The sequence below is a fragment of the Erinaceus europaeus genome, chromosome 17 (genome assembly GCF_950295315.1).
Source record: "Erinaceus europaeus chromosome 17, mEriEur2.1, whole genome shotgun sequence".
NCBI lineage: Eukaryota > Metazoa > Chordata > Mammalia > Eulipotyphla > Erinaceidae > Erinaceus > Erinaceus europaeus.
The window spans coordinates 9,197,210-9,209,579 of NC_080178.1; the positions used below are offsets into that span (position 1 = coordinate 9,197,210).

The 12,370-nt window shown below is 45.1% G+C and overlaps 1 protein-coding gene across 2 annotated transcripts in view; it reads right to left on the bottom strand.

Moving 5' to 3' along the window:
- The window catches only part of PATL1 (PAT1 homolog 1, processing body mRNA decay factor), a 52,940-nt gene extending 40,570 nt beyond the window's left edge, over positions 1-12,370 (bottom strand). Inside the window, exons 1-2 of one of the 2 annotated variants that reach the window (XM_007519504.3) lie at positions 12,191-12,370; positions 8,654-8,765 (exon numbers count right to left, since the gene is read on the bottom strand). In XM_007519504.3, coding sequence (XP_007519566.1) covers positions 8,654-8,765; positions 12,191-12,205 — 127 coding nt within the window. In that variant the 5' untranslated portion in view covers positions 12,206-12,370. Of the gene's footprint in view, positions 1-8,653; positions 8,766-8,855; positions 8,875-12,190 lie in introns of those variants that run through there. The other variant, XM_060176249.1, reaches the window with a different exon arrangement.

The window sequence follows — 12,370 nt, forward strand, 5'->3', positions numbered from 1 at the left end:
CCTGCGGCACTGCTTTGTATGGTGACCCGCATGGTGCTGGGGGCTCAAACTCAGGGTCTCCAGCACAACAAAGCACGTGCTCTACTCTACTAGGTAAGCCGACCCTGGGCCTCTGAAGAAAAATTCTTGAAGAGCAGTCCCGAAATTCGTGCAGTCTGGAATGTTCCTGGCCGTGACCACAGAATGCGAGCTCAGACCTACAGGGAGGCAGAGGTTACACAGGCTCCCGTGCTGACTATGGGCCCCAGATCAAACTGGTGGGGTTTACAGTTAACAATATGTATATATTTTCCCCAGATTGGGGAGCTACTCTCTTCCCTGATCCAGCTTTCTAGTCCTTTTTCCAACTATGACACCATCTCCCCAGACAATAAACTGGGTCCAACTGTATATTAGACATCAGGCTCAGGCAAAAACAAGTAAAGTCACGGGCCCTCTGGAATATACCTAAAATAGACCTACTCACTTTTTCCAAAACGGAGACCCCAAATCTTCACCTGCAATATTCTTGCCTTTAGGTTCATGATTAGTCAACAATTTGTTCTGCTTTTTATCTTAACTCTTTTTCAGCCACCAGGTTCCAGATGATACCATGATGCTAACCTGACATCCCTGGGCAGACAACTCCACCAATGTGTCCTGGAGCCCCGCTTCCTCAGAGCCCTGCCCCACTAGGGAAAGAGAGAGATATTGGGAGGATGGATCTACCTGTCAACGCCCATGTTCAGCGGGGAAGCAATTCCAGAAGCCAGACCTTCCACCTTCTGCATCCCATAAGGATCCTGGGTCCATACTCCCAGAGGGATAAAGAATAGGAAAGCTATCAAGGGAAGGGACTGGATAGGGAGCTCTGGGGGTGGGAATTGTACCCCTCTTATCCTATGATCTTGTCAACATTTCCATTTTATAAATTAAAAAAAAAACAACTAACTCTAACAGGCTGGGGAGACAGCATAATGGTTCTGTAAAGATTCATGCCTGAGGCTCTGAAATTCCAGGTTCAATCCAGGTTCAATTTGTCACCATATGTCAGAGCTAAGCAAGGCCTGGTCTTTCTGTATTTCTCTCTCTCTCTCTCTAAATCAATGAATATATTTTAAAAATTAATTGTAAAATTAGTATTTGCATAATCTTTGTTAAGAAAGAACCAGCTTAATTTTTAAAGGACAAATTATTTAATTTTACTAACTTAGAAATCTCCTAAATGAAAGGTCTCATTAATCTCATTAAAGGTCTTTTTTTTTTTTTATTTTATTTATAAAAAGGAAACACTGACAAAACCATAGGATAAGAGGGGTACAACTCCATACAATGCCCACCACCAGAAACCCATACCCCATCTCCCTCCCCTGATAGCTTTCCTATTCTTTATCCCACAGGGAGCAAGGACCCAGGGTCATTATGGGGTGCAGAAGGTGGAAGGTCTGGCTTCTGTAGTAAGTTTTTCTTTTTAATGTCTACTTCCCCAAATGTAAGAATCTGATTTAATAGACTGACTTTAATGCAACAGAATTCTAATTTGTACTGTTTCACTTATCCCTAGCATTACCACATTCTATCAGAGATCAGTAATTTATTTTTCCATACATATAAAAATCATGTTCCTTACATTAAACAAGCAAACTCCGGTTAAATAGCCATATTCTGTAAGAATGGCTCTACTTTGAGTACTTTTTGAAACATGTAAACAAACTATGTTAGAGAATGCCATCTAAATTTGTTTTTTCCTTTAAAAAGTTTTTTTTTTGTTCTTGCTTGTGAATAATCACCTGAAGCAATGTGTCAGGGACTGCATGCACTCACTACGGCAGTCACTTCACTCCGTCTTTGTCAATATGACCTAAAGATAAAGTTGCTTAGATAAGCTAACAGTTGACTTCAATCCACTTTGGTCAAAATGATAAAGCTTAAGCAGAAGTATCATGGTAAAAGCTTCTTTCTGACGTTTTGCTTTGACTTTTCAGGCGTTTACGTATACCCCGATGTAAGTCACTGAATTCCCAGCAGTGGCACGCCTGGCTGAGCACAGGTCACCAGTTCCTCTGAAGTCTGTGTCAAGGATATTCATGATGAAATGAAAAGGAAGAAGAGGAAGAGGTGATTTTTTTTTTTTTTTTTAGGCAGGGGCCGGAGGTCCCAGAGTGGTGCATGGGGCTAAATTTTTTAATATTTATTTATTTATTTATTTTCCCTTTTGTTAGCCTTGTTTTTTACTGTTATTATTTATGTCATTGTTAGATAGGACAGAGAGAAATGGAGAGAGGATGGGAAGACAGAGAAGGGGAGAGAAAGCCAGACAGCTGCAGACCTGCTTCACCACCTGTGAAGTGACTCCCCTGCAGGTGGGGAGCCGGGGGCTCGAACCGGGATCCTTGAGCCGGCCCTTGCGCTTTGTGCCACCTGCGCTTAACCTGCTGCGCTAGCGCCTGACTCTCGAGGTGATTTAATGTTAAGACAGCTGCGTTCCTGAAATTATTACAGCAGCAACCAGTAAGAGAGAAGCAGAAAGAAGGTGTCCCAAATAGAATAAAGGAGACTCCCAAAGGCAGTTTTAGCAAAACTGGTAGCTTTCACTAACTCTAATTATAGCTATTTAACTTCTCTCATTATCTAAAATGGGGCTAATAATAGTTACCGTGAGGATTGAAAATATATGCAAAGCATTTCGGACGATGTCTACCACTTAATAAGCACCTTTTAAGTTTCTATTTTCAGAGGATGAGCTGAGAGTGCCATGGCCCATTTACTGCTCTGGGATGATGCAAATTATTTTTCCAGGCAGAAGATAGTGACCAGTCACTTAAGGGAAGGTGACATCAGAGCAGTTGTAGCCACTGATTTAAACAGTTGACTGAGAGCAAACATCTGTACAGAACTGGTACAGGTCTACAAAAAAAGAAAAAAAAAAAAAGAAAACCCCAAAATCAAGTGGGCCAAACTTCTCTAAAGAGGAGATACACACGGCCCACAGACACATGAAGAAATGCTCCACTTCACTTCATCATTAGAGAAATGCAAATTAAAACTACACAGAGACTCCATCTCCCACCTGAGACAATGGCTGACATCCACCAATCAGGACATCACAGGTGTTGCGAGAGGTGCGAGAGAAGAAAGGACACTCTGCTACATCGCTGGTGAGAAGGGCAACCCCATGCAGCCCCTCTGGAAGGCTGCATGGACAGCCAGTCCTTAAATAAATAAAAATACCATCACCTCACGATCCAGCAATACCTCTCTGCTGCATTTATCCAGTGGACCCATAACCATGAATTGGAAGGGACACGTGCAGTCCCGCAGTTATTATTCACAATAGCCAAAGAACAGAAGCAGCCTAGCTAAATGCTTAGCCAGTCAACAGATGACTGGCTAAACAAGTTGTGTCACATATATATATATATTCATTCCATGGAGTACTACTCTGCAGTTGAAAAGATGATATTGTGTCCACTGGGACAAAACGGATGGGACTAGAGGTGATCATGCCTAGTGAAATAAGTAGAGATGAAAGACAACTACTGGATGGCTTCACCCATATGTGGAAACCTTGATCAGATACACATGAACTTGAATAAAAACAATGAAAACGGAAGCAAACAGGCTGTTTCTAAGACTTGTGAGGCCTGGTGGTTATCTTTGGGAAGTAGGAGGGTGGGGATACAGAACTCTGGTGGTGGTGGATGTGGTTTGAAACTCTACATTGTCAGGGAGTCGGGCGGTGGCGCAGCGGGTTAAGCACAGGTAGTGGAAAGCACAAGGACCCGTGGAAGAATCCCGGTTCAAGCCCCCGGCTCCCCACATGGAAGGGGGGGTCGCTTCACAGGCGGTGAAGCAGGTCTGCAGGTGTCTGTCTTTCTCTCCCCTTCTCTGTCTTCCTCTCCTCTATTTCTCTCTGTCCTATCCAATGATGACAACAATAATAACTATAACAATAAAACAAGGGCAACAAAAGGGAATAAATAAATATTAAAAAACAAAAAACAGATTAGTGGTCCGGGAGATGGCGCAGTGGCTAAGGCACTAGACTCTCAAGCATGAGGTCCTGAGTTCAATCCCCAGCAGCACATGTACCAGAGTGAAGTCTGGTTCTCTCTCTCTCTCTCTCCTATTTTTCTCCTTAATAAATAAATAAAATCTTAAAAATAAACAGATAAAAAAAGAAACTACATTGTCATCTTACAGTCTTGAAACATGCCATTAACATCACACAGAAATATACTACTGTGCTAATAGGTATCACTCAAGACACTCACTTCTTGAATAAAAAAAGCCGTCAAATCAAAACAGTATGTCGAGTCTGACACTTGATTCTTTATACCCCTTGTATATGTATCTACCTGCAGACGCATATTAAAGAAGATATGACGGGATGAGCTAGAAAAGAATTTCCTTGTGCTGTGTGAGACGGCGTGAGGGCACGAGTTCAATCCCTGGCAGCACCATGTACCAGGGTGATGTCTGGTTCTCTCTCTCCTAGCTTTCTCATGAATAAATAAAATTAAAACAGTATTTTCTTTTAATAAACATACGTACATGATATGTACATCAAGATGCTGTAGGGAATTAAGATTTTTTTTTTTTAATTTCTAATATTTTTGGGTGGAGGCTGGATAGCATAATGGTTATGCAGAGACTGTCATGCCTGAGGCTACAAAGGCCCAGGTTCACTCCCCGTGCACCACCATAAGCCAGAGTTGAACAGTGCTCTGATAAAAAATTTTTAAAAATTACAACATTTAAATTTATTTTTAAATTTTTTTTACTTATTATTGAATAGAGATGGAGAGACACTGAGAGGGGAGGGGAGATAGAAAAGAAGACAACAGGGTCGGGTGGTAGCACAGAGGGTTAAGCAAACGTGGCGCAAAGCACAAGGTCTGGCATAAGGATCCTGGTTCGAGCCCCCAGCTCCCCACCTGCAAGGAAGTCATTTCACAGGCAGTGAAGCAGGTCTGCAAGTGTCTCTCTTTCTCTCCCCGTCTTCCCCTCCTCTCTCCATTTCTTTCTGTCTTATCCAACAACAATAACTACAACAACAATAAAACAAGTGCAACAAAAGGGAAAATAAATAATAACAACAGGGAGTCGGGCAGTAGCACAGTGGGTTAAGCGCACGTGGCATGAAGCTCAAGGACCAACATAAGGATCCTGGCTCAAGCTCCCAGCTCCCCACCTGCAGGGGAGTCGCTTCACAGGTGGTGAAGCGGGTCTGCAGGTGTGTATCTTTCTCTCTCCCTCCTCTCTCCATTTCTCTGTCCTAACAACGACGATGACAATAACTACAACAATAAAAACAAGGGCAACAAAAGGGAAAATAAATAAATAATAATAATAATACAATTAAAAAAGAAAGACACAGAAAAGCAGCTGCAGCCCTGCGTCATCACTCACTAACTCTGCCCCCTGTGTGTAACTTCTTCTGAATACTAACTAGTTTCTACTGAACTAACTTTTAAATACGATTTGCAAGTCACATGAGCTCCCTGCTTCTGCAATTCTATCCTATGTCCCTTTCCTTGTGATCACCCTGGAGAGAACAGCATCTCAGCTCATGGCATTCTCTTGAATAACCTCATTGGCCCACGTGTGGCTATACTCCAGGAGGCCTTTGGCTCCATTCTGTCATGAGTCTAGCTTTGCATGAAACACTTCCCTAGTTGCCCTCAAGGCTAACAGTTTTAACTTCCTCCTGAATCTTCTATCGGTCCCGGGTGGTCTCCTTTGGTATTCCTAGTTGATCTGGGAAAGGAGAGGAGAGGAGAGAAAGCGATCTGTTGCTCGTAGCTCCGCCTCCGGAAGTCGAATTCTCCTGAATCTTCTAAACCCTAAGTTGGTAATAGCACACTTTTCTTATTTTTGGCTGTACATTCATCTCAGACTAAGTCTTAGTAATTCTAAGATGCCGGGTCACTGTAGAAACATCTGATTTTAGAATATACATATATATTATATATATATATATATATATATATTATATATATATATATTATTTATTACCTTTTGTTGCCCTTGTTGTAGTTATTACTGTTGTTATTATTGATGTCGTTGTTGTTCGATAAGACAGAGAGAAATGGAGAGAGGAGGGGAAGACAGCGATGGGGAGAGAAAGACACCTGCAGACCTGCTTCACCGCTTGTGAAGTGACTCCCCTGCAGGTGGGGAGCCGGGGGCTCGAACCAGGATCCTTAAGCTGGTCCTTGCACTTTGCGCCACTTGTGCTTAACCTGCTGAGCTACCGCCAGACTCCCCAATTTTAGAATATTTTAAGAGGCCTTACATGTCATATGCAAAACCTCAGCATCATACATTCTGCTGAATCTCCTCTTCTTCCTTACTGCCTTTTTAAATTTTCTTCCCTTTCATTTTAGAGACAGGGAGGTAAGGAGGGAGAGAAGGGAAGAAAGAGAGAAAGAGAGAGACTGAGACTACAGCACCAATGCTTCCTTCCATGTGGTGGGGTCTAGGCTGAACTCTGAGTATATGCTCTAGAGAGAGAACTGTACATCTTTTTTTTTTTTCAATTAAAAAGAATTATCTTTATTTTATTTACTGGACAGAGACCGCCAGAAATCAAGAAGGAAGGGAATGATAGAGAGGGAGAGACAGAGAGACACCTGCAATACTGCTTCACCACTTGCAAAGCTTTCCCGCTGCAGGTGGGGGCCAGGGGCTTGAACCCAGGTCCTTGTGTACAGTGACATGTGCGCTCAACCAGGTGTGCCACCACCCGGCCCCTAAACTATACATCTTTACTCCACTCAGAACAGCACTGCTACTTTCAACATCAACAGCCGGAGCGAAATTATCTGCATTGACTGTCTATTCTTTTTTAAAATATAGTTTAATTTCAACATATCTATATTGCTGTTTTAAATGCCCTAATATTCCAGCTTCATAAAGAACCTTGCTGCTTAAATCTCCTATCTCAGCAACTACTGTTTTAAACCTTTCTAGTACTAAAGTTCAAAAGAGAAACAAGTGGAATGTTTCACTTGTTTCACTCCTGGAGTCATGCGAATCTTCTGTTATCTTTCTGGCTTTTTAAAAAATATATTTATTTTTCCCTTTTTGTTGCCCTTGTTCTTTACTGTTGCTGTAGTTATTATTGTTGTTGATGTCGTCGTTGTTAGATAGGACAGAGGGGAAGACGGGGAGAGAAAGACACCTGCAGACTTGCTTCACTGCCTGTCAAGTGACTCCCCTGCAGTTGGGGGGCCGGGGGCTTGAACCGGGATCCTTACGCTGGATCCTTGTGCTTTGCACCACATGTGCTTAACTCACTGTGCTACCACCAGATTCCCTATTTTTGCTTTTTTAAAGATTTATTTTTCAGAGTGCTGCTCAGCTCTGGTTTGTGCTGGTGAAGAACTGAATCTGGGACTCTGGAGCCTCAGGCTTGAGTCTCTTTGCATAACCACTATGCTATCTCCCCAACCCAGTCTCTTTCTGACTTTAGTGTTATGTGCTGTCAAAGTGAGCTCAATAACAAGGATATTTAGCTACATCCAGGGGTGGGAAATTTTCCTGTGTACAGCACATTTTTAACTTCTCAAGACGCTCACTAATGTTCTCAGAATAATCAGCCTTATTTCCCTTTCATTCAAGATGCTATAAAACAATGGGGCTGTGCAATATACTATGGGCCAGTTAAATTTCAAACTATATAGTTTAAAAACATGCATTTAGGGAGCGGGGTGGTAGTGCAGTGGGTTAAGTGCAGGTGACGCAAAGCACAAGGATCTGGTGTAAGGATCCCAGTTTGAGCCCCCAGCTCCCCACCTGCAGGGGAATCACTACACAGGCAGTGAAGCAGGTGTCTATCTTTCTCTCCCCCTGTGTCTTCCCCATCTCTCTCCATTTCTCTCTGTCCTATCCAACAATGGTGACATTAACAACAACAATAACTACAACAATAAAACAACAAGGGCAACAAATGGGGATAAATACTAAAAAAAAAAAAAAAAAAAAAAAAAAAAGCATTCATGGTCTGGGAGGTGGCACAGTGGATAAAGCACTGGAGTGTCAAGCATGAGGTCTTAAGCACATGTACCAGAGTGATGTCTGGCTCTTTCTCTCCTATCTTTCTCACTAATAAAATCTTTAAAAATTGCATTTAAAATTGAATCGAGCTTTCTTCTAGTCCATTAGTTTTTCTTTTTTTTTTTTTAAATAATTTATTTCTTTATTGGGGAATTAATGTTTTACATTCAGTAAATACAATAAAACAGTAAATACAATAGTTTGTACATCCATTAGTTTTTCTTAAATTCTGTGTTCTGCAAATAAAATTTTCCCTTTCTGAGATTCTAAACCTTTGTAAAACATCTACTTCTCTAGCCATCTGGATTCCTTCCAGTATCATCCAGATCCAAAGATCGTATCACTAGAGGGTACAAGTCTTTCAGATACCAAGTATTATAAGTGAAATAAAGGAGGACCAGAGAAGTCCGGGAGACGCTTCCAGAATAGGCAGCCTACCCTAACTGACACCAAGGATAGGCCATTTTGTTTAATTAGTGATGGAGGTGATTCCTAAGATAAGCCACTTACAAAAGGGGCCATTTGGTCAAGTGGGCACCCACCCGTGTGCTCCACCGCCCAGGCCTGCCTAAAAAGAACAAGAGGGCGAGGAAAAGACAAAGGTGGCACTTACCCACTGCGCCCGATCCAAACGTGTCATCATTGAATTGATCAATCTCTTCATCTTCCTCACCCAACCCTTGAAAGGCGTCTTCATCTTCATCCAGAGGACAATCCTCCAAAGACTGAGAACAGATAAAAGAGACACTTTATTGTTGTGCTCACAATTTCGTCATCTTAACAATGGTCTAAAAAAAAAAAAAAGTTCATCTTACCTTTCTACTTCACATAACAGATTGTTTCGTTATGACTTCTTGCAAAGGTGGCATTTTTTTAAATTTTAAATTTATTTCCCCTTTTGTTGCCTCTGTTGTTTTTTATTGTTGTAGTTATTATTGATGTTGTTGTTGGATAGGACAGAGAGAAATGAAGAGAGGAGGGGAAGACAGAGGAGGAGAGAAAGACAGACACCTGCAGACCTGCTTCACCACCTGTGAAGTGACACCCCTGCAGTGGGGGAGCCGGGGGCTTGAACCAGGATCCTTATGCTGGTCCTTGCACTTTGAGTCACGTGTGCTTAAACCACTGCACTACCGCCCAACTCCCAGGAGGCATTTTTCTATGCTCCAGTTCCCCCAACAGAGGATGACTTCAGCATCTTATCTTTCTACTCAACTTTTGCCCCAAAACCGGCCACCTCACTAGCAAGGATTCAGAAATAGCATTTCCTCATGCAACCAAGGAATTAGACCCACAACTTCCTTAATTTCACTTGTTAGAATACCAGTACAACTAAAATCAAAATTTCCTTTTGCTTGAGTTTCATAGCCTTCAAAATTCTCACCTTCCTTACTCATACCATCTTGAATAACTTTCTCATTTTCCATCCTTTTGCCTTTCTGTTGACAAAAAGCCCAAACCCCAGGAAGCTCTGTATTTCAACCACAATTCGGGGAATTTTAGAGGGGAAAGCTGAGATAACGGCTGAATTCTTTTTTTTTTTTAAATTTTATTTATTTATTTTCCCTTTTGTTGCCCTTGTTGTCTTTTTTTTATTGTTCTTGTAGTTGTTGTTGTTATTGATGTGGTTGTTATTGGATAGGACAGAGAGAAATGGAGAGAGGAGGGGAAGACAGAGGGGGGAGAGAAAGATAGACACCTGCAGACCTGCTTCACCGCCTGTAAAGCGACTCCCCTGCAGGTGGGGAGCTGGGGGCTGGAACCGGATCCTTACGCCGGTCCTTGCTCTTTGCGCCACCTGCGCTTAACCCACTGCGCTACCGCCCCACTCCCCCACGGCTGAATTCTTACAAGTGGAATGAACTCCCAATCTGACTCACCGAACACTAACTGCGCACCTACTGCTGTCAGACAGAGCCTTTGCACGCTGTTTTGAGGCTCAGGCCCTTCGGCACTAAAACAAGGATAGTACTGTGTGCCTTTGAGGATCAAATAATGCAAATGTCTGGGCAAAGGGCGTGAACTGCTAACCAAACCTAGCTATCACTGTGATGATGTAGGGAAGTCTCTTTTTTGCCTCCAGGGTTATCTCTGGGGCTTGAGGTCTGCACTAGGAATCCACGGCTCCTGGAGGGCATGTTCCCCCCATTCTATTGTTCTAGTTCTTGTTATTGTTGGACAGGACAGAGAGCAAAGACAGACACCTGCTGACCTGCTTCACCTACACCCCCTTCCCCTCAGGTGGGGAGCCAGGTGCTTGAACCACCATCCCTGCGCTTTGTACCACGTGCCTGTGTGCACTTAACCCGCTGCTCCCGCCACCCCAGTCTTCCTTTTTAAATGCAGAGCTGGGGAATGAGTTCAGGATCTTGCCATGGTACCGTAATGTCAACTGTTACGACTCTACTGGGTCCAACCACATTCAGCTATTTATTCTTCAATTTAGAAACCGAGACAGGCACCACTGCACCCACTCTACCGCCCTTGCAGGACTGGGGACCCCCTGCACTTACTGTCCGTGGGGCTCCCACGTGGTGTTGGACCATGGCACCGGGTGAAACTTTCAGGGTGACCCGGCTCCTGAAAGTTCCCTTTTTAAAGTTTCCTCTTCCTTTTCCATCCTCCTGCCCTACGGTTCTCCAAAGGCCCAAACTCCAATGATAAAACAGAAAGCTCTGTATTTCACCCATACTTCAGGGAATTACATAATCTACTCCAACTTTTCAACAGATCTCTCAAGGTTTTTCTTGTTTGGAATATTCCGCTTGCTACATCTCACCTCTCTCCTTGTTGACATTAAGCAAATCTGCCGCCCCAAAATAAAAGTATTCTTATAGGGAGTCGGGAGGTAGGCAGCGGGTTAAGCACACGTGGCATGAAGCGCAAGGACTGGTTCGAGCCCACGACTCCCCACCTGCAGGGGAGTCGCTTCACAGGCAGTGAAGCAGGTCTGCAGGTGTCTGTCTTTCTCTCCCCCTCTCCGTCTTCCCCTCCTCTCTCCATTTCTCTGTCCTATCCAACGACATTAGTAACAATAATAACTGTAAGAATAAAACAAGGGCAACAAAAGGGAATAAATGAATAAATATTTTTTTAAAGTATTCTTATAAAGGACTAAAGGCCCCCCCCAACACACACACACACACACACACACACACACACACACACACACACCCCAACCACGACACCAAGTTTTCAAAGACTTGGACTCTGCTTCTAGATATCTGCTTAGTGCTCTCTTACCCGGCTAGATTTCCCCAAAAGGGAAGATGAGCTCCAAAAGCCACGCTACCTACAGTACATGCAAACAAACACACAAAACAAAAAATCAACTACCTCCACATCAGAAACCACTTTCTACTTAACCAAGTCACTTTTCTTTCTTTTCTTTTTCTTTCTCCCTTCTCTCTCTCTCTCTCTCTCTCTTTTTTTTCCCAGTTAGAAAGACTGCAAAGAGAAATCACTGAAGCCCATGCATCCTTTGCATGCTCCAAGAGACAGAAGAAACCTTCTTTCTTGTCTGGAGACGAATTGTTCAAGGTCGGTCAGTCGGTGGCCGTGCCCGGGGCGCCCAGACAGCACCCTCCCGGGCCGGCTCTGCCTCCCCTCCCCCTGCGGCAGCGACTCCGGCGGGACACACCCCCCTCCATGGGGTGCTTGCTCCTCGGGTGCACTGGGTCCCCCCTGCGAGGGCCAGTGCGTGTGTGCGCGTGTGAACGTGTCTGTGTGTCCCCTGCCCTGGTGTCTGTCTGTCTGTGTGATCAGAGCGGCGCCGGTTCCGGGTCCAGGGCGGGAAACGTAGCTCCGGACATTCCCGGGTGACTTTCCCAGCCGGGCTCGGACCTGCACCCCGAAGTGCGGGGGGTCCCCTTACAGGGCGGCCCTCCCCTCCCCTCCCCTCCCCGCCCCCACCCCCCTCCCCAAAGCGGCTCCCGGCCCGCGGGGTGCAGCCGCCCCCTCCCCCCTCCCCCGGCAGGCCCGGCGAGGTCGGGGCCGCCCCGCATGCGGGTGCCCCCCACACCCCAGACGCCCCGCCACCCTCCCCGGGGGCCGCGGGACACCGCGCGCACGGCTGGGGGGGGGAGGGAAGCGGGAGAAGAAGAGGGGCGCGCGAGCGAGGGAGGGGTCACTTCCGGTCGCCACAGCTCACCTCGTAGCGGAACATTCTTGGGGAGGGGGGAGGGAGCGGGGAGGGGAGTGGGGGGAGGGAGGGAAGACGCGTTGACTCCCCGGGTTCCTCCGCGCGCGAGACACGGGTCCTGCCACCGGCTCGCGACCCCTGGCCGCCGCCGTACGCCGGAGCGTGCGTGGGGACGTGCGCATGCGCGCC